Below are 23002 nucleotides of genomic sequence, written 5' to 3'. Positions count from 1 at the left end.
CATGAATGAAAGCATTGACCATTCTTCCAGAAGCGCATTTGTGCAGGCCGGTCAAGTTCCTCAAACCCCAAACTCATTCATCCATGTCTTTATGGACCTTGCTTTGTGCACTGGCTATAGCTGCAAAGGGTGGGCCAATTCAATATTGAACCCTACGGACTAAAACTGGGATGCCATTAACCTTCCCAATGCTTTTGACAATATAATATATGTCCCCCTCTGCTTTGGAAACAATGAACAGTTTTGAGAAAAACCCTTGGAACCTTTCCTGTTCCAGAACAGATGATTCCTTGGGAGGGGAGTTGTGCCAGGGCAGCATGGAAGTCTGCTAATCATTGTGTAAACGCTAGTAAATGAAACAGCATAACATGGGGTGGAGGCAAAGTTCAAAATTTCAGTTTGCAGCCCTTGGACATGACACCTCTCACCCATGTGTCTGATGTGTTTTGAACCAGGAAGTTGAAACACCTAAAAAATCTTCCCTACATTGTGAGGATTTGTTCATAGGTTTTGAAGTTTTGCAGGAGATCCCGGTCTTGAATTTGGGCCAAGAGCCCTTGGAGAAATTAAAAGGAACTCTTCCAGATGCCAGAGGTGGAAGGTTAACCAGTCAGTCTAAAACCTGGCACACACAGGTACTTTTTTTTCCGTTCAACTCAGGCTGAATGAAAAACAACTTAGGAGCTCGCTGTACTAACTATACAATGTTAGTACAGCAATCTCCCCGATGAGCAATTGTGTTCCGACAGGGGGACTGCTCCCTGCAAAAACACAACAGTCAGCACTCGCAGCAATTGGCTGCGAGCACTGATCGGATGCTGGATTACCAGCATGCCTGTTCGACAGAAACCGGGCATGCTACTGTACATACTGGACAAGGACCAGGTTTACAAAATCAGTATAAACAATAGCCGATGCTTTGCAGGAAAAAAACAGCCGCTAGCACTAAAGGTGAAATATGGCCAAACCTTAAACAAAGAAAGGAAAAAAAAAAAAAAAAAAGTGCAGCGCTTAGATAATTATATTTAAAACCAAAAATGTTAACAACAACAAAATGTTCATATATAAGTGTCAATCTTGACTAGTGACAGTCCATAGTGATCTAGAGTCTCTCTGGAGCACTCCCAACAAAGTGCTTCAATGTGTCCCACCACTAATCCAATGCACTCATCAGAAAGTGTTGCTGCACAAGTCACAGGCAGCAGACTGGGCTCAAAGTATCATTTAGATTCAACAATGTAACCTTAGGGACAGACTCCCAGGAGTGATGGCCTTCTGTAGATGACAACCGCCAACTCAATAGCCTTTGATGACAGCAGATGAATGGCAAAACAAAAGTGGAGTTACTTTTTAAGTACACACAGTTTTTTTTACCAGACATCTTATGTTCAGTCACCTGACTAGCATTTTTAATTCTATACTGCTGCACAGACTGCCACCCTGTTCAGCAGTACCATGAGCCCAAACCGGTATGATGATTCACCCCAAGAGGTGGGTTAATGATGCCCTAGGATCATAGGAAGCCGTTTTTATTATGCTGCAATCATTTTACCAGGAAGAGGACCAACACTAGGCTGAATATAAAAGCGACACCTGGCAGGCAGAATGATTAAATACTTTTTTACTGTAGTTAGGCTTCAAGAAGATACAGAGGGAAAAAAAAAAAAAAAGAACAAAACAAGATAACGATAGGATTTTATTTTCTAATCAGGTTCAAAGCTGACAGTTTTATACAGTCAGGTAGTGTAGAATTGTACATAGTCATACACTGTAGCCCCATAAGAAGGGCTGAACAAAGTTTGTTGAGAACAAGCAGGTGCAACACACTGTGAGGGTATCACAAACCTAATAATCTATATGAAGTAATAAGTCCCGAAATAAATATCTGTGGCTGCTTTCTAAGTAAAATGATTCAGGACTTCAAAGACAGGTTGTTAAAAAATGTTTAGGAGGACCCCTGATTCGAAATGTTCACCAATGCTAAGCTTGAGGACTGACTGTAGTAGAGACACAATGTGATTACAGTAGATTCCAGGCAGCAGTGGAGGTATTTGCATCAGGGGTGACAGTGGGACTTGGCTGACATGGTATACTGCCAAAGGGAAAAGACCAAAGAAAATGTCCACAGCTAAAAGTGAAAAATGTCTAAACATATCTCTAATTTTATTGCATCACATTTTTTTAAAACATTTAAATACTAAAGAATTAGTTTAGACCAGATTGGTAGTTGGATCTAAGGAAGGAGAGTTAATGTTTATATCTTGCTAACAACTGCTAACTATTGAAAATGTTAGTTGCTTGGCTGTCAAGCTGGTCTACTGGCTACAGTGCTCTTTATGAGACACTGACCTGGAAAAACTTTGTCGCTTCGGTGTTGTGGCTTCAGCTTCTGCATACTTGTTAGGGGTCTGTGATACGAAGTATAAATGCTGGAGAAGAGAGTAACATTTTTTTAATAATGGCAGCCTTTGTATTTTTTTCAGAATGGGCTTCCCATAATTTTTTTTGCCCCATTCCAGTAACCATTTATCTAATAAATTAAGCCACCTGGTCTTTAGCGGCTTCTTGCTTGTGCCACATACAAATTTGCCTGAAATCTTCAGTCAATATTTACAGATTCTGCTGAAAGACCTAAAGGGGGAAATACTTGGGACAAACTAAAGGCTAGCACACACTAGTTTTTTTGTTAAACCCCAAAAAAAGAACCCGACCTCTCCGGTCGGAGTCGCTGTACTAACTATCTGATGTTAGTACAGCAATCTCCCATGCTGTTCTATTGTGTTCTGACAGGGGGGCAGCCCCTGTGCCAGAACATGCCGGTCAGCGCTCTTAGCCACTGGCTAAGAGCGCTGATTGGGAGCAGAATTGCTGGCTTGTCGGACCAGCTGCCATACACACAAGCTGAATGTCGGCTGTTTTTTTTTTTTTTTTTAACCGTTTGGCAGGATTTAAGTAGATAGTTGCAGACTAAGCCTAAACACTGGCAGTAATGTTCCACTGTAACCCTCACATAACCAATTTTTCCTCCTTTTGTGTATTAGAGGTTTCATCTGAAATTACTATCACTGCAAGAATATATTTGTCCCCTCACTACTATAGTAATATATATTATATTCTCAACACCCTGAAGCTGCAGAACTGGAATCTAAATATGTCCTTGTACGTTTATGGAATTGCATGGTTTCCCAATTGTCAGATAAGACAGTGGAATGGTATCAAGGCATATAAGTGGGGATTCTGGAGGGTATTCATGCTTCTAACTTTACAGAGTCAAGCATGGCACGGGCATCTTTGTATTCTTCTGCCTCTTCCAATTCTTTTTCATTTTCCTAAAGGAAAGAAAAAAATAAAAGTATATATAGTTTTATAATCATTTGAGCAAATATTGTGCAACATAAACAATTAGGTCTAGCACATTGTTTTTCTACTGGTTCTCTGAAGTATATATTATATATAATGTATATTTTATCGTTTATGTTAAAAAATGGAAAAACTTACACCGCAGCGAAACAGTTAAAATGGTTCTAAAGCCTCAAGGTTTTTTTACCTTAATGCATAAAAAAACCTGCGTCACAGACTTGTCCCCTCACCCCCCTTATACTTACCTGAACCCCATTGCGATCCAGCGATGTGCATTAGAGCTGCGGCTCTCCTAGTTTTGTCTTTCCTCCCTGGGCAGATCGATAGCAGCGGGAGCCATTGGCTCCTGTCAATCATCTGATGAGGGAGCGGAGCTAGTCAATCGCAGCAGTGGGGCTCAGGAGAGAGCCCAAATGAGTGCCCCCGTGGGAATTGGTTTCTTACTGGGGGCATCAGCAAGAGAGGAGGAGCCAGGAGAGTTGGTGGGGGACCCGAGAAGAGGACGACAGCTCCAGTGTTTCTCTTTGGAGAGAGGAGAACCTTCCAGAAGAACAACCATCTCTGTAGCACTCCACCAATAGGGCCTATATGGTGGAGTGGCCAGACGGAAGCCACTCTTCAGTAAAAGGCATATGACAACCCACCTGGAGTTTGCCAAAAGCCACCTGAAGGACTCTCAGACCATGAGAAACAAAATTCTCCGATCTGATGAAACAAAGATTGAACTCTTTGGTCTGAATGGCAAGCGTTATGTCTGGAGGAAACCAGGCACCGCTCATCACCTGGCCAATACCATCCCTACAGTGAAGCATGGTGGTGGTAGCATCATGCTGTCGCAATGTTTTTCAGTGGCAGGAACTGGGAGAGTAGTCTGGATCGAGGGAAAGATGAAAACAGCAATGTACAGAGACATTCTTAATAAAAACTTGCTCCAGGGCACTCTGGATCTCAGACTGGGGTGAAGGTTCACCTTCCAACAGGACAATGACCCTAAGCACACAGCCAATATAACAAAGAAATGGCTGCGGGACAACTCTGTGAATGCCCTTGAATGGCCCAGCCAGAGCGCGAGCCCAGACTTGAACCCGACTGAATATCTGTGGAGAAATCTGAAAATGGCTGTGCACCATTGCTCCCCATTCAACCTGATGGAGCTTGAGAGGTCCTGCAAAGAAGATTGCACCACAAAAAATACCAAATACAGTGCAGCATGTTTGTATCTGTGTGTATGTACGTACATGTGTTTGTACTCCTGTACGATCGGAACTGCTTTTTTAGGAAAGTCACTCCTCTGAAAAGCAATGCATGCCCATGTTGCATTTCAGAGGCATTTGACAGGCGTTGGAAGTGGCAATATGTTGCCTCCTCACCACCTGTGTTAACCTGATAAATGCAGAATCAACGCAATGCACACAGTAGCCGGGGGAAATAGTACAGCCCCATTCACCCAGCCGTGACCACAGCATATGTACACCCCTAGTTGCTGCCTCTGCATGGTTTTACCACCCTCCAACCTCACTTTTGAACAAGCCCTTGGTTCACATCTGTGCGGCTATGTGCAGGGCAGCCCATTCATTTCAGCGAGCTGCCCTACCCGCAGAATTGCAGGCAAAAAAGTCCCTGACACCAACTGTTTGCCAATGTGTGTGGGGCCATTAAGAATTCTTGGCACCCCCAACGAGCAGAGCATTTGTCAGCAATTCAGTGACACGCAGTAACATAAACCAAGCCAGTCATTTGAACAGTATGTTTGTTTTTCAGCCAGTTAATGGGCACAAATCAGTAATTGGTTGTGACGTTTTTGAGCCCAAAAAAAAAAAGAAACGAAGGACAAGCTTGGAAATTTTCTACCGAACGAACGAACAATAAATTGAAAGGTAATGGAGTTTCTTGTCCAAACTGCACTATGTATGTGTGAAAAAACGAACAAAAAATAGATTAATTTATGTCCATTGAATGATTTATCGGTCATTACATGATGGCACTATTGTTTGCTCTCACGGCCGAGTGTTCGCTTTTAGAAAATAAGTTTGAACGATTTTCCGTATAGTATATGGCCAGCATAACACCTCAAATACCACACCGTGACAAAGGAACCTTTGGTCTTGAATAACACAGGCCTCTGTACAAAACAGAAATATCAGCCTTGGTTGGATTCCGATTGAACCAATGGAATGCTGTAGGATTTGTCCAAACAGACTAGGGCAGTGATGGTGAACCTTGGCACCCCAGATGTTTTGGAACTACATTTCCCATGATGCTCAACCATACTGCAAAGTGCATGAGAAATGTAGTTCCAAAACATCTGGGGTGCCAAGGTCTGCCAACACTGGACTAGGGCATTATTGGCACTTACTAGCATTTGCGCAAGATCTGTGTATGCTGCTTCTAGCCTACGGCTGCAGTCTGGGATCATCATTCGAGATTCCTGCAATACTTCAATCTGAAACGAAAAGAACAAAAAAAAAAAATAATCAAATACTCTAGAAAATGAAGGGCACAAAAACTCACATACAAGATTTTTGGTTGAAATGGGACCCTACATTACATTTTGATTGGTCTACAAATCACGAGCCATACAGATGACCAATTGATCACCAATGCACCAAATGTTTATTTAATAACATTGTGGGACACTGAAAAATAAAAAATAAATGACAGGAAAAAAAAAAGGAATTCTGACTTAGGCTCCATGTACACGGGACGTTAGAAAAGACGTGCTGCAAAGCTAGTTCTGACTCTGGGAAAAAGCAGCTGTTAAACGTGCTTTCAGTAGCTTTTTCCATTGGCGTTATTGCACGTTTTGCCATGTTGCTTTGAGCAGCGTTTTTTCTGCCTCCATTCAAAATCAATGGTTCCCTATGGGAGCCTATTGATTTGAATGGATGGAATGCGCACCGCAAGTCGGATCAGGATGATCCGACTTGCGGTGCGACTTGCGCTGTGAGAATCTTGAGGGGGAACTCCACGCCAAAAATGGGAATAAAAACTGCTTGGGGGACCCCCCCCAGGTTCCAAACCAGGTCCTTCGCGTCTGGTATGGAATTTGAGGGTAGCCCCACGCCGTCGGCGTGGGGTCCCCCCCAAAATCCATACCAGACCCTTATCTGAGCATGCAGCTGTGACATGAGGGGGTGGGGTCTCCTGATGACCAGACCCTTATCTGAGCATGCAGCTGTGACATGAGGGGGCGGGGTCTCCTGATGACGTCACCTGGTGGCCACGCCCACAATGGAAGAAAAAAACGTATAACGTGGCTGAACGTACTTCATCACGTTTGGTCGCGTTCGGTCCCGTTTTTGCGTTTGAAACGCCGGGAAACACACGTTTGAACGCAAATAATTGCATTCCAAAAAACGTCCCTGAACTCAACTGCCTGCAAATGACTGTAAACGACCCTGTGTACATGGGCAGATAAGATAACATGTAGGTAGGTTCAGGGACTTCTGAAAAAAAAACGCCCAACTGCTCCTAAACGGCCATTTACAATGTCCCGTGTACATGGAGCCTTACAGGCAGTCCCGAGGTACAAACATTAGACTTGCATAAGGCCCCTTTCACTAATGCGGACCGTTCAGATCCACCTGTCCCTTTTTCAGGCTGATCTGAACGGATGCCCCATGCATCTCTATGGGGCATCGGATGTCAACGGAGACATGTCCGCTGACATCCGATCCGTCAAATCCGGACGGATGGAAACCCTATTTTCCATACGTCTGGCGGATCGGATGAGAACGGACAGATGGTTCGTTCTCATCTGATTCCCCCATAGAGATGAATGGGGACCCAACAGCTCTGTCTCCGCACACAGCTGCCATCCGCCTGCTCAGTGGGGGATCGACGGACTACCATGTGTGAAAGGGGCCTTAGTCTCACGATTACAAACGGAGGGAGACAACAGTGAGAGGAAACCTTCCCCTAGGAAAGGAAATTCACGCCTGTAAGAGTTATCATGGGAAAAGGTGTCTCCACGGAAGCTTGATCACCAATTTACAGGCAAGTCAAAATCCTAATTAGTATTGAAGAACGGTTCAGCCCGAGGAGGAGTTTGGGCCGAACACTGGCTGTTCGCCCCGTTCAGGGAACACCTGAATTTGCAGAGTGTTTGCCCTGCCGAATGCCCAACAATGCACTGCGCGCTGCACAGTGCATTCTGCACCCTGATTTGGCAAAGCCCCCCGAACCATACCAGGCCACATGCCCTCTACATGGGAGGGTGGGGGGTGTTTTGTGTTTTTGTTTACAAGTTACAATCAGTATTTTTTGCTAGAAAATTACTTAGAAACCCTAAACATTATTATATATATATATATATATATATATATATATATATATATATATATATATATATATATATATATATACACACCGTATTTTCCGGCGTATAAGACGACTGGGTGTATAAGACGCCCAGTCGTCTTATACGCCGGAAAATACGGTGTATATATATATATATATTTTTTTTTTTTTTTTTTTTTTAAGCAGAGACCCTAGAGAATAGAATGGAGATTGTTGCAATACTTATGTCGCACTGTTTTTGCGCAGCGGTCTTACAAATGCAAGGTTTTGGGAAAAAAAATACATTTTTTGAATTAAAAAATAAGAAAACAGTAAAAAGTTAGCCCAGTTTTTTTTTTTTGTGAGGTTACGCCGAGTAAACAAAACTGCTAGCGCTGTTTTAAATTTGATCACATATTTCACCTAAGTTTTTACTTAGAGCCACAGCAGCTGCATCACCCGATTTTTATATTATTTATATATATATATATATATATATATATATATATATATATATATATATATATATATATATATATATATATATATATATATATAATTTTACTACACTTACCTAAATTATACACTTTTTATTCACCTTTTTACCATAAGCGCGGGTTTTAGTTTATGCTTCAAAATTGCGCACGCCCGTGGAATGGCGACAAACATTGGGGCTTAAAAAATAGTTTAGTTTAGAGTAACAGAGGAGGACTAGGGCTAGAATTATTGCTCTCGCTCCAACGATCGCCGCATTAACTCATGTGTGGTTTGAACACTGTTTACATATGTGAGCACGACTAAGACTTGCATATGTGTTCGCTTCTGTGCGAAAGCTCAAAAAGGACGGGTAGCTTAAAAAAAAAATATTATTTATTTTACCTTTAATTTTTACACTGTCCTTTCAAAAAACATTTTTTGATCACTTTCATTCCTATTACAGGGAATATAAACATCCCTTGTAATAGGAATAAAAATAAGCAGGACAGGTCCTCTTTAATGTGAGATCTGGGGTCAAAAAGACTTCAGATCTCACATCTACACTTAAAGCAAAAGAAAAAAGAAATGGGATTTTGTACTTACCGTAAAATCCATTTCTCTGAGTTCATCGACGGACATAGCGCTCCATAAATCATAACTAGTGGGTTATATTGCCTCCTCCAGGAGTAGGACAAGACAGAACAAAACACACTTGGCTACGCCCATGGGCCGTCCTCCGCTAGTAAATAACCCCCCTCTCTGCTCTAGGTAATCAGTTTAGTAGCAAGCAGTATTAGATGTATCAGAGCTCCATTGAGGGGTGGGTGCTGTGTTACCTCAGAGAAATGGATTTTACGGTAAGAACAAAAATCCCATAGGAAGCATCCGCAGATGCAAACGTACCTTATAGAATTTCGTGAAGGCATGCATGGACGACCAAGTGGCTGCCTTGCAAACTTGCAATATTGAAGCCTGATGACGGAAGGCCCAAGAACCACTCCGCGCCCGAGTAGAATGCACCGTGAGAGGGAAAGATGGAACCCTGACCTTTAATAGAATAGACCTGAGTCACCGTCTATCTGATCCATCTGGAGTTGGTAGCCGAAGAAGCCGCCAGCCCTTTTCTTGGTCCCTCCGTAACCACAAAAAGCGAGTCTGACCTCCGAAAAGACTCAGTAGCTGCCAGATACACCCGAATCCCACGACCCACATCCAAGGTATGCAAAGCATATTCCTTGTGATGAGTCGGCTTGGAACACAAGTAAGGCAACAGAATGTCCTCTTTCAAATGGAAGTCAGAGACAACTTTGGACAGGGACGAAGAAACACTTTATCTTAATGGACCACTAAATAGGGACTGCGACAGGATAATGCCGTCATTCTGATACCCTGCTGGCCGAGAAAATAGCCACCAAGAACGTCACCTTCTGTGATAACGTATGCAACGGAATCTCCCAAATATTCTCAAATGGAGGATTCTGGAGAACCGAAAGTACTAAATTTAAATCCCATGGCGGCAAAAGAGACCGTACAGGTGGAGCCACATGTCGAAATCCCTGAATAAATGTACGAACTAAAGAGTGCATGGCCAGAGGTCGCTAAAAGAAGATTGCCAGGGCAGACACTTGGCCATTGATGGTACTTAAGGCCAACTTCTGATCAACACCCTGTTTAAAGCGGAGTTCCACCCGAAATTTATACTTACCTCCATCTTCTCGCTCCTGGTCACCTGAAAAACAAATGGATAATCGCAATTTTTTTTTTTTTTTTCACTTACCTTTTAGAGAAAATATACTCACCTTACTTCCTTCATCCTCCCCTCGGCGGCCACGGCGATTCGTCACTTCCTGGCTTTTGCAATGATTCCTGGGAGCTGAACATCATCGCTCCCAGGAATCATTGCGCCTGCACCGGCCCCGACGTCAGTTCCGGGGCACGCGCGTCATTCCCTTCTAAACAGCTTCTGGGCATGCCCAGAAGCTGTGGAGGGATGACGCGCGCGACCCGGAAGTGACGTCAGGGCCGGTGCAGTGCATCGTGGGACCGAAGAAGAAGGAAGAGGACCGAAGAGGACGCGGAAGAGGATCGCGCTGGCTTCAAGCTGCCCACACCTGAGATGGCAGCGCTGGACAAGACAATTTCAAGGTAAGTATTTCTCCTGAAAGGTAAGTGCAACCCGGGACAGATCAGAGGCTAGCCATTGTGGAATGTGCTAGCCCTGACTGTCCCGGGGGTATTTTTATAAAAAAAATGTATAACCAGGGTGGAACTCCGCTTTAAGAAAGGTTAAGATTTGAACCACAGAAAAGAATCGAGGATGAGCGCTAATCGACTCACACCAAGAAATGTACGCTTTCCATGTACGATGATATATCTTGCTGGAAGACTACTTCCTCGCCTTCATCATAGTACGGATCACTGATCCAGACAGACCTTTATCCCTCAGTACCTGGCTTTCAATAGCGAAGCCATTAAAACCAGCGACTTCAAAGCAGGATGGTAGATCAGCTCTTGGGACAACTGGTCTTCTCTGAGAGGAAGCCCCCAAGGGATGTTTGGAGCCACCAGGATGATTGGAAGATCTTCGCTCTCGATTCCGGGAACTGCGGAAGAAGCCTTAGCCGAGGAAGATACTGGCCTTGCTGTGGCCCTTGGGTGCCTGAGGCATCTGTCAGAGGACCCCGTGACCTTGTCACGAACTTCAGTATCCTCCTGTGGAGCCAAACCTGCTAAAGGAGCTGCATAAAAGACTGTGCAAATAGAATTGCTTTGAAGGTGGATACCATCAGACTTAGGAACCTGTATGCAAAATGGGAGAGAGAACTATCTATGTGACAATAGCCGATGAATCACGGCCTGTGGCTCCTGAAATTTATCCAGAGGAAGGACCACCCTGGTCAGAATTAAAATCAGACCTAGGTAAATCAATTCCCTGGACAAGGATAGGGGGGGACCTTAGGTAGTTCAGACAACACCTGAACCTTTGCAGGAATTAAATACACACAAGGGGAATCAGGAACTAAAAAAACCTGAAAAAGGACAAGCTTTGTCCCCCTTTCTGGGTACCCCCAAAAGAAACATTTTGCAGATCGCCTTGACGCTCACCAAAGAAGTGCACAGGGCCAGAAACCAGCAAAGATGTCCCCTCTACCCCAGTAATGGAGGAGGACAGACCTTCATGCTGAAGGAGTCTTGTTTGCTGGTCTAGGGAAACTAGCTCTAGGCTTACCAGACCAAGGTTGCTTGAAACCACCCGGGGAAGATTTAAAAGATCCATTTCCCTTATTTTCCGTCTCAGAAGCACAAAATCATTTTCTATGGGCTGAGAAGGAGGGCCCCTGTCTGCAGCGAGGCTCCTTCCCTTTCTTTGACTGTGGCAGGAAGGTACTCTTCCCTCCCATGACACCCTTAATGATGTCATCTGTGGTAGCCCAAAACAAGCGATCGCCTTGAAAGGGCACATCAATGACAACTTTCTTAAGAATTGGTCTACAGGCCAAGCCTCTAAGCCACAGCAAGCACCTAATCACCACCGCTGAAAAAAAAGTTTGGACAGCACAGGAGCTGTATCCGAAGCATCACAAATAAACAGCAGCCCATGGATCAACAGGTCCGCTAAATCAACATAAGCAGCGGGACCTGCTCACCCACCAGGCTTTGGGGCAAAAGCCTGGCCTGTTTAGTTAGGGTCTGAGACACCAGGGCTGAGGCAAAGACTGGTCGCAATGCCATACCAGCCATAGTAAACATGCTGCTTGCCACAGCCTCTGCTTTTTTGTCAGCCCGGTCCCTAAAGGAAATGAATTCCTCTACTGGGATCATGGTTGCTTTATTCAACCTGGAAATAGGAGGATCCACCACTGGTGGACTAGCCCACTTTTTTAAAAATGACTCCTTAAAAGGGTAACGAACAGCAAAACGTTTAGGGACCACAAAGGGTAATTTTGGTAGTTCCCATTCCTCACAGGAAAACCTGTCAAAATAAGGCCCATAAGGAAACACCTTTGGAGTACGATGCGACTTGTCCGTACCAAATGACAGACAAATTCGTGGCTACATCAGCCGCATCCTCCATTTTTAGTCTCACGCATTGCAGTGATAAGTGCGTCTATCTGCTGCGACCATGGAGGAATCATCCTTATTATCTGATGGATCAAGGGGTGTGATATTAAATCCCCCTGGACAGGCTCCGTCTACAGCGGCATTAGGCTCAGAATCAGATGAGACTGCCTGAGCAGTGGAAGGCGGGGGGGAGGGGGGCGTGCTTCCTCCTGGACCTTTGCCCACACGCCACTTCCACCCGGGACACTAAAGACTGAAGGACCGCCATCAGTGCAGCCATGGGAAGCTGGGGTTTCCAAGGGATCTGCCACCTCCATGAGGGGGTCAGAGGGGAAGATGTGACCCTGAGGCTCCATAAGGAAAAGAAGACCTTGCAGTACAAAAATGATCGATCCCCTCAAGTCAAGACCAAGGTACCCATCAGCAGAGAGAGAGCTAACAGGGACCCCCAAAGACTCACCCTACCGACCGGAGGAGCGCAAGAATTTGAACCCAGCATCAGCATGGACGCTATTACGGGTTCACATGTCCCGGGCACAGGAAGAGGAAACTGAGAAAGAGGAGGAGCTTCGGCATCCCCACAAGGCTTCAGTTATTTCCTGCATCTCCCAGACTAAGGGAAAATGGCCCGTGACATTATCCGGCTACCCCAATATGGCTGCCAACCGGAGACCAGCCAGACTAAGGGAAAATGGCCAACATCAGCTACAAACACTGAAGCATGCTGCCAGGATCTTTCCTGCACCCTCTGAAGGTAGGACACCATGTTTAGGGGAGACTGCTGTGCAATCTGCACCGGTCTCTGCACTGGGACCCCCCTGCACTATACCCACACTGCAAGCACCTAGGGGTCTCCTACACTGGGCTTCCAGACTACCAAGGCAGGACACACACTATCCCAGGACCCTTACAGAGTGGGGATAGTAAGGAAATTCTCTCTGCCCTGGGACCCCCCCCCCCCCGACTCTTGCTCCAGAAAGGGGGGGGGGAATGGGAGTGGGGGAAGCCCAGCTCAGTGAGGGATTTAAGGATGGGAGGAGGGAACCTGCAGGAAGATCCTACCGGCCCTGGAGGTTACCTGTGTACACCCCAAAAAAGGGGAGAGGGGGGACTGTACTTACCCTTTCATGGTGCGGGTAACGCTCCAGACAGAACTCCTCGCCACCAAAGTAGGGGAGCGGTCGGCCAAAGGACTGCTGCGACTCAGACCCAAGCCCGGTTGTATGCGACCCTGGGAGATGTTTAACTCGCGGGCCAGCCTCTGTCCGTGAGGTTATGTTGTGACTGACCTAGCACATAGCTGCAGTCTCCATCTAGATTATCCAGCCCGTCACCCAGCCCTGCAGTTGATTGTAGATCTCCCGAGAGAAAACAAAAAGATGTAAGGAAGGAGAGATCCTAGTCAGGAGCCTAGGTCCTTACTCCTGACTAGACAGAATAAAACTGATTTTTTTTTTTTGTTTAATATATTTTTATTGAAGACATTTTTCAAAGAAAAAACAAGCAGTACACATGGCAGGTACAGTCTCCCATATCAAAACCAATGACTATAAGCAAATACAACAGGTACCCTTGTAGCAGACGGCTAGTAAATAATATACCAAACAGTATAGCAGACCGGTATAACAAGGTGGCACTGGGAGCAAATCGAGAGGCTGCCCGTCGAGCAGTACTAGAAAATCAACTAATATGAGCGTAAGAGCCCACAAACAAGAAAAGGACAAAGAGAAGAATAAAACTGATTACCTAGAGCAGAGAGGGAGGTTATATACCAGCTGGGGATGGCCCATGGGCGTAGCCAGGTGGTTTTTGTTCTGCCTAGTCCTACTCCTGGAGGAGACAATATAACCCACTAGTTATGATTTATTGAGCGCTGTGTCCATCGATGAACGAAACAGAAAAGTCATTTTTTCAGCAAGAAAAAAAAAAATGGACCCTTTCAGGCCGTTGGGAGGAAGCGACGTATTACGTCGCTCCGGTCCTCCAAGGCCATAGAGTCGAGTGGGGGCCATCTTGCCCTCACTTGACTTCCTGCCTGGGATATGAGCAGACTGGGTCATTTTCCCTGCTAAAGATGGCTCCGGTAAGCAGGGAAAACGACCAGGAAGCAGCGAGAGGGGCACCTCTCCCGCTGCCCATAAAAGTGATCCCGCTGCGAATCCGCTGCTGGGACCACTTTTATGCAAAAGAGGACCGCCCGCCATGTAAGAAAATACTGGGGTTATGGCAGCTATCTGCTGCCATAACACCAGTATTTAACGTCAAAATACCATTGTAAAACTGCGGCGGGTGGTAAGGAAGTGGGTAAATTAATTTTTCATTTTTATTGCTGCACTTTAAGCATCATTAAAATCACTGCGCCTTTAAAAACGATAGTTTTTGAAAAAAAATTTGCACCGATACATGTCCCCCAGGGCAGTACCCTGACCCCCATACACTTTTATGGCCAATTACTTGCATACAAGTCTTCAAAATGAGAACTTTTGATTTTTCAAGTTCGGCTCTCAGATTTCAATGGGGTTTGCCGTTCAGGTCAGAACCTTTTCTCTTTTCGAAAGATTTGGTGCGAACCAAACAGGGAGGTGTTCAGCCCATCTCTAATCCTATGCACACGGTACAAGACACAGGACTTGTATTCAAGAACCATGGGACGTACCCAAGCAATAAAAGGGTGGCTAACAACAAGGCAAACAAAACTGCCAACATACCCCCCAAAAAATAAAAATGGTTAAGGAACTCCACCCCCCCCCCCCAAAAAAAAACAAAAAAAAAAAAAATTAGAAAACAACTTGATGCACAGCTTCCAAAAGCTTGCATAAGACGAGGCCTGAATATCTACCTGGTAGACCTTAGAGACTGTGTGAACAAAGGACCATGTGGTGGCCTTCCGATCTAAGAAGATGCTCGATGGTGAAAATCCCAAAGAGACACCAAAAGCCCTGGTGCAATGGAATCTGAACATGAAAGGAGGAGTTCTATCCCTAAGGGCATAAGCCCTGGAGAGATAGGCAGCCTGATCCACCTGGACAATTGTAAAGTGGGTAGCAGGTTTTCCTTTACAAGGGCCCACAGGCAGAACAAAAACAAAGCCACTGCCTTGGCACTGTCTGACTGTATCCTAACTGGGTGACCTTACAAAAGGGAGGGGTACATCTACCGATGCCAGAAATTCCAGATGCCAGAGAAGCAATAACAGATCTTGTTGATTCCATCCATAACTTTGGTACACAAAGAAATCTATTTACAGATTTTAAGTCCAGTATTAGGCAGTAGACAATTGTTTTTTGTGAATAGGTATGAATAAGACCTTGAAATTGTTATTCTAAAGCAACTGGTACAAAACTCCTTGTGCCTAAAGTTGGTGCAAAGCAGTCATCAAATCTCCCTTAGTCCGAAGCTAGCAGCCTAAAAGACAAAAAAGCAAAGGGGGGGGGGGGGGGGGTAGAGATAGAAACTCTATAGCAGGACTCGACAAACCCCAGGTCTTCATGGCGACTAGAAATTGCATCCTAGCAGCTGGGCTTTTGTCAGCTCATTAACTGTTGGGACCAGGTGAGGAGCCAACGACAGAGGGTACCCAGCCGCACACAGCCCAATCCAAAATCCCACGGGGAATGGAGAGCGAAGGAGAGAGTGGGCACCACAGCACACTGCATCACTCCCTCTGCCCTTCGAATCATATGCACCCAGAGCCATCACCACCTACACTGGCAGCTCCCTCCGGAGACACACTCTCCTACTCGGGAAAAGCTGCTGCTCCGGAAAAGCTGCACAACATGGCAAGGTGACGTCGAGAGGCTGCTGGTCCTTGGTATGTGAAAGCTGCAGGGAGAAGAGTGCTGCACCCGTTGGCCGGGGAGCGGGATGGGTCAGGGGGCAGGGAGGGAACAGGATTTACTGTGCTCTGATATTTCACTTTGTGTCACTAAAGTCAAGCTCCAGGCAGACAGCTAAATACACAAGTGATTTGTATTAATTATGTGTATACATGGTACACTGGCTGCAGGTGTTCTGTCAGGCCGGGTCTCCTCACGTCACCCTGCAGTCCCCAAGGATCCTTCAAGGATCAGTCCACTTTACCAAAAATCTTCCCAGTAGAGTAGATAAAAGCAAACTGTGCTCCTATGAACAATATTGAATTGTGTACCCCTCCATAGTGGAGTTTCTCTGGCCTTCCCTGTTGCTAGGACATTGCTATAGAGCAGTAGCCATTGTTGCTCACCTCCACCATCACATAAGTCCTGCTACCTTCGATTCAAACCCCGCACATGCACTTCTTTCCCTGTTGCCATGGTGAGGAGCTCAGCATCATGGCACCGGGGTAGATGGTGCACAGCGCTAGTGCGGCGTTTGAATCTGAAAGCTTCAGAGGGAGAGGGAGAGAGAGAGAGAAAGAGAGAGAGGGCATCAGTAGCTGGAGTGCAACATCTCTCCTGGATTCAGACGTTGCAGGTGTGCGGGGCGCTATCTACCCCGTTGTCATGGCATTGAGCTAGGCACTGTATAAACTGGGGAGAATGTATTCATGGTATTTCAAACCGAGAGAGTGCACTCTTGTATTGGCATAGGGAAGTACCCTGTGTCATGCATCTGTAAATATACACATCAGGGCTACATAAGAGAAGGGGTTTTGTCATTTTAAGAAAAAAGAAAACTGGCTTCTGACTTTTTTAGCTGGTTTCTAGACTCCAAGCAAATATGTTAATCACTGTATGTAGTGTACCCATTTGAAATGACAGATTGGACCCAGAGGTCCAGAATATCTAGGATCCAGACTGGTGAAAAACAGCAACAGTCGTTCCCTCACTCTGAAGAGTGTGTGCACCTCTTTATTGGGTGGAGGGCTTCTGGAAAGACTTGGTGGACTTTCCCCTACTCTCCATACTGAAACATCCCTCACAGCAGTCGGGGGGGGGGGGGGGGGGAGTGGAGTTTAACCAGCAGCACTGCGGTCTGGGGGAGCGGGAGCAACGTGTTGGAAAGCCCTGGCAGTAGGGGGCACCACACAGAGTGATTAGGGTGTGCCCAGGCACACCCCCTGCACACGCCTATGAGTCCTCATGAAGTGCACAATCAGCCTGGGTGTGTACTAAAGACTTTCTTGACCCAGTTTTTAGTGCCCATAGCCTGTATCTCATAAAATGCAGGGAATAGAAAATCTTCAGTGGTTTCAACTACAAAATCAGGGTCTTCAACAGTTTCCTTCACAATTTCAATTTGCAAACTGGAAACTTTAACCACATCGGATTCACACAACACGTGAACCGAGCGGCTTTCAATGGAGCTGGTTCACATACAGTAGCTCACAAAAATGAGTGCACCCCTCAAATTTTTGTAAATATTTTATTCTATCTTTTTATGTGACAACACTGAAGAAATGACACTTTGCTACAATGTAAAGTAGTGAGCTTGTATAGCCGTTTAACCACTTTAGGACCGGAGGATTTTCCTGCTTTACGTCCAGGCCACTCTTTGCAACTTGGCACTGTGCGAATTTAACTGACAATTGCACGGTCATGCAACGCCGTACCCAAATGAAATTTACGTCCTTTTTTTCCCCACAAACAGAGCTTTCTTTTGGTGGTATTTAATCACCTCTGCGCTTTTCATTTTTTGCAATATTAATAAAAAAAGAGCGACAATTTTGAAAAAAATAACAATATTTTTCTACTTTGACAGTTAAAAAATATCCAATATATTCCATATATTTAGGCCAAAATGTATTTAGCTACATGTCTCGGACAAAAAAATTCTCAATGAGCCAATTTTTAACCGCTTTAAGACCGGAAGATTTTACCCCATTCCTGACCAGGCCATATTTTGCGATTCGGCACTACATTACTTTAACTGACAATTGCGCGGTCGTGCGCGCTGTACCCAAATTCAATTTATGTCCTTCTTCCCCCCACAAATAGAGCTTTCTTTTGGTGGTATTTGATCACCTGTGCGATTTTTACTTTTTGCGCTATAAACAAAAAACGAGTGACAATTTTGAAAAAACAACAATATTTTTCACTTTTTTATATTTTAACATTTTAGGCCAATTTCTTTTCTGCTAGATATGTTTGGTAAAAAAAATTGCAATAAGCCTATTTTGATTGGTTTGCTCAAAAGTTATCGCAGCTACTAACTACTGGAAATTTAATCATTTTTATTGTTTTTTTTTTTTAAACTAGTAATGGCGGCGATCTGTGATTTTTTTTGCGGGACTGCGACATTGCGGCGGACAGATCGGACCCTTAACTGACATTTTTGACACTTTTGGGGGTACCAGTGACATTACTACAGTAATCAGTGCTATAAATATGCACTGTTACTGTATTAATGGCACTGGCAGGGAAGGGGTTAACTTTATTGGTGATCAAGGGGTTAAATATATGCCTGGTGCTTACTGACGTGTGTGGGGGGAGGGGACTGTGTGACACAGGCACAGATCGCAGGTTCAGCTATGCTGAATCCTGTAATCTGTCCCTGCCTGTCACAGAGGAGATCCGCTCGCTTTGTTTACAGAAGCGGGCGGATTTCCTCACTCGATCCGACGATCAGGGAAGAGCGGCGATGATCACCGCCTCTCCTCCCCTGGCCCGACTCCCGCTGTGTCTGAATAAAGCGGGAGCGAGCCACCGGTGGCGCGCACGCGCCGCCCACAAGGGGAGGAGTCCAGCGACGTAGGTCTACGTCGCTGGACGATAACGAGCCACTTTGCCGCAGTAAGCTCCATGTGAGCAGTCGGCAAGTGGTTAAACTTGCTGTCTCCTCAAAAAAACTCGACACAGCCATTAAGGTCTAAACTGCTGGCAACAAAAGTGAGTACATCCCTAAGTGGAAATATACAAATTGAGCCCAAAGTTTCAATATTTTGTGTGGCCACCATTATTTTCCAGCAATGCCTTAACCCTTTTGGGCATGGAGTTCACCAGAGCTTCACAGGTTGCCACTGGAGTCTCTTCCATTCCTCCATGACGACATCACAGAGCTGGAGGATGTTGGAGACCTTGCGCTCCTCCACCTTCTGTTTGAGGATGCCCCCCACAGATGATCAATAGGGTTTAGGTCTGGAGACATGCTTGGCCAGTCCATCACTTTTACCCTCAGCTTCTTTAGCAAGGCAGTCTTGGAGGTGTGTTTGGGGTGTTATGTTGGAATACTGCCCAGTCTCCGAAGGGAGGGGATCATGCTCTGCTTCAGTAGGTCACAGTACATGTTGGCATTCACGCTTCCCTCAATCAACTGTAGCTCCCCCAGTGCCAGCAGCACTCATGCAGCCCCAGACCATGACACTCCCACCACCATGCTTGACTGTAAGCAACACACTTGTCTTTGTACTCATCTGGTTGCCACCACACACGCTTGACACCATCTGAACCAAATAAGTTTATCTTGGTCTCATCAGACCAAGGATGGTGGATCATCTTTAGAAGAGGCTTCCTTCTGGGACAGCAGCCATGCAGACCAATCTGACAGGCTGAGCCCCTCCCCCATACCTTCAACCGCTGCAGCAATGCTGTTGGCACTCATACGTCTATTTCCCAAAGACAACCTCTGGATATGACGCGGAGCACGTGCACTCAACTTCTTTAGTCGACCTTGGCGAGGCCTATTCTGAGTGGAACCTGTCGTGTTAAACCACTGTATGGTCTTGGCCACTGTGCTGCAGCTGAGTTTCTGGGTCATTGCAATCTTCTTATAGCCTACGCCATTTTATTGTACAGCAACAATACTTTTTTTCAGATCCTCAGACTTCTTTGCCATGAGGTGCCATGTTGAACTTCCAGTGACCAGTAAGAGAGAGAGAGCGATAACACCAAATTTAAACACCTGCTCCCCATTCACACCTGAGAACTTGTAACACTAACGAGTCACATGACACTGGGGAGGGAAAATAGCTTATTGGGCCCAGTAGTGGGTGTACTCACTATTGTTGCCACCAGTTTAGATATTAATGGCTGTGTGTCAAGCTATTTTGAGAAGACAGCAAATTTACACTCTTATACAAGCTGTACACTCACTACTTTACATTGTAGCAAAGTGTAATTTCTTCAGTGTTGTCACATAAAAAGATAAAATATTTACAAAAATGTGAGGGGTGTACTCACTTTTGTGAGCTACTATATGTATGGAGTGGCTACGGTCTGTTTTTAATAAGAGTTCCGTGCATTTTTCATCTCAGTTCAGGTGCGATTTCAAGTAACCTGAATCGCACCTGAACTGATGAACAAAACTGCACTGGACTTCTTTTAAAAACATGCTGAAACCGCTGCCGGACATATGTGATCCGAGCCTAAGTAAATAAGGTTCCACCTCTGAATCCTGAAGAGTGAGAATAGAGGACAAAGTAGAGCTGCACGATTAATCGTAACAAAATCGAGATCGCCATTCACTCCCCCTGACGATCGATTCTTTACATAGCTGTGAGGGAGCAGCTGTCAAAAGAAAAAAAAAAAAAAAAAAAAAAAAAAAAGAGCCTCCCACAAAAGCCTATCAGCATTAGTCTCCCACTGAACTGTAAACACAAATGATTACATACATTGTATCTTTTATTTCCCTCTGCCGGAGGAAGGAAGTTTAACCTCTTAAAGACTAAACCTTTTTCCTACACTTGTTGCTTGCAAGTTAAATCAGTTTATTTTTCCTAGAAAAGTAGTTAGAACCCCCAAACATTTATATATATATATATTTTTTTAGCAGAGACCCTGCAGAATAAAATGGTGATTGTTGTAAATTTTTATGTCACACTGTATTTGCGCAGCAGTCTTTCAAACGCAAATTAATACACTTTAATGAATAAAAAAATAAAAAAAAAATAAAACAAAACCGTAAAGTTATCCCAATTTTTTTTTTTATGTAAAAGATGTTACACAGAGAATCGTGATCTTTATTCCAAGCAAAAAAATCGTGATTCTCATTTTGGCCAGAATCGTGCAGCTCTAACATAAAGCATTCCTGGTCTCTGGAAACCAAAGCAGAGTTTTCCAATGAATTCAGACATAGTGGCAGAGATATCTACTTTTGGCAGCCAGGCCACAGAGGGAGCTTAAGGTCAGATAAGGGGAGTGGTGTCTTAAAGCGGAGTTCCGGGCACAAAAATCGATATTTTTTTTTTGTGCCCGTCCGCTAGTTCAGCATAACCTGAAAAGGAATTGGATAGTTAGGTTTTTTTTTTAAAAAAAAACTCACCTTGTAATTGACGATCGTAAATACTCACCTCAGGGTACTTCCTCCCTCGGCTCCGCTGTCACTTCCTGCGCTGCGATGATTCCTGGGAGCTGAACGTCATCGCTCCCAGGAATCAATGCGACGGCACCGGCCCCGCTCGTCACTTCCGGGCGACGCCGCATTCCCCTGCTAAACAGCTTCTGGGCATGCCGGAAGTGACGAGAGGGGCCGGTGCAGGCGCATTCTGGGACAAGAAGACGCGGAAGAAGACACAGAAGAGGACCGCGCCGGCTTCAGCTGCCCACAAGAGAGATGGAAACGCTGTGAAAGAAATTTTATAAGTAAGTATTTCTTCTAAAAGGTAAGTGCGAACCGGGACAGATCAGAGGCTAGCCATTGTGGAATGTGCTAGCCCTGACTGTTCCGGGGGTATGTTTGTTAAAAAATGACTTCTGTGCCCGGAACTCCGCTTTAATAAAAGTCTGGTTCAGGACAAGGGAACCACTATCACCCTGAGTAGTACTTTGATTATCCTGTAGGACATGCTCCTAAGGCATGCTATTTGATGCTTTTGTCCCAGCTCCCTTGTGCCTATGGTCTGCCATTGATACACGAGGGGATCCCCAATAGGGTACTAAAGGATATGGAGTGTGGAAAAGATGGGATTTCTGTGTCCAGATACAGGAGCCACTATACACTGCCACTGGCTGTGTCTCTGTAGGAGATAGCAGCAAGAGTGGAGGAATGTGCTCTGTGCATTTTCAGCAGAAAAGACAGACAGAATGATGCAGTTACTACATCCTCTTGAGTCTACATAGGATGAAAAAAAAAACTGCTGAATTTAAATTGCTCATGCCAAGGAACATTAGAGACAAAATGGCCTTCTATAGTTTGCGGAATGTGTTATTAAAAGCCAGCAAACAGTGTCAATATACAGGGCAAACATCTTATCTTATCCATGAAACTGGGCCTACTAAGGGTCCAGGCTTCTCCCATCACAGTGGGCCTACCCCAGAAAGGGGTCTTCGGCAATTGGAAACCACAGAAATGGACCACAGCCCTGGACCTGTATAGCACCCTGCAGCTAACTTCACATATTGTGCTCAGTGTCAATGTCAGTGCTAAACACAGGATCCCGTGCCCTAAAATAAAATATTGCATTTTTATGATACATACAGTATGCCATCAATACCACACTATAAAACACCAACTGACTAGCAAAGTAACTTTTGGTCAGACTACAAGCTGTTTGGGTTATCTAGCCATAAACAACACAACTTGTATTTGATGCATACTGAGTATCCCATAACTAATTAGGAGACAATATTATGCAACTCTGGTGGGTCAACAGAAAATAGTGGCAAATTGGAAGCCAGAATTGTTAGCTTCTATAGGTTTTCTAACGTAATTGTTCAATCATCATACATTTCAAGAACGTGGAATGGCTGTACCGAAATGATCAGCAATTCGCAACAATTTTTGTCCATATGCAGCCACCCATTTTAAAATACAGTTAATAAAACTACAAAACACTTGGGCTGGCATGCAACTTTACATTGCACTTGTCCTTGTGCCTATCTGTGCAGTGGGTACTGAGCTGTGGTGTCAGGTAGCTAGCCCCACCTAGCCGCTAGATAGCCAACAAAAGAGCTTAAGAAAGTAACAAAAG

General features: G+C 44.9%; 1 protein-coding gene across 1 annotated transcript in view; it reads right to left on the bottom strand.

The window, feature by feature from the left end:
* Nucleotides 1-3094: 3094 nt before the first annotated feature.
* The window catches only part of TBCA (tubulin folding cofactor A), a 98027-nt gene continuing 78119 nt past the window's right edge, over nucleotides 3095-23002 (bottom strand). The window contains exons 3-4 of the mRNA XM_082265462.1: nucleotides 5717-5803; nucleotides 3095-3329 (exon numbers count right to left, since the gene is read on the bottom strand). Coding sequence (XP_082121588.1) covers nucleotides 3249-3329; nucleotides 5717-5803 — 168 coding nt within the window. The 3' untranslated portion in view covers nucleotides 3095-3248. The remainder of the gene's footprint in view (nucleotides 3330-5716; nucleotides 5804-23002) is intronic.

Source organism: Pelophylax lessonae (genome assembly GCF_965119305.1).
Source record: "Pelophylax lessonae genome assembly, chromosome: 1".
Lineage (NCBI taxonomy): Eukaryota > Metazoa > Chordata > Amphibia > Anura > Ranidae > Pelophylax > Pelophylax lessonae.
This window is presented reverse-complemented; position numbering and strand designations above follow the sequence as displayed.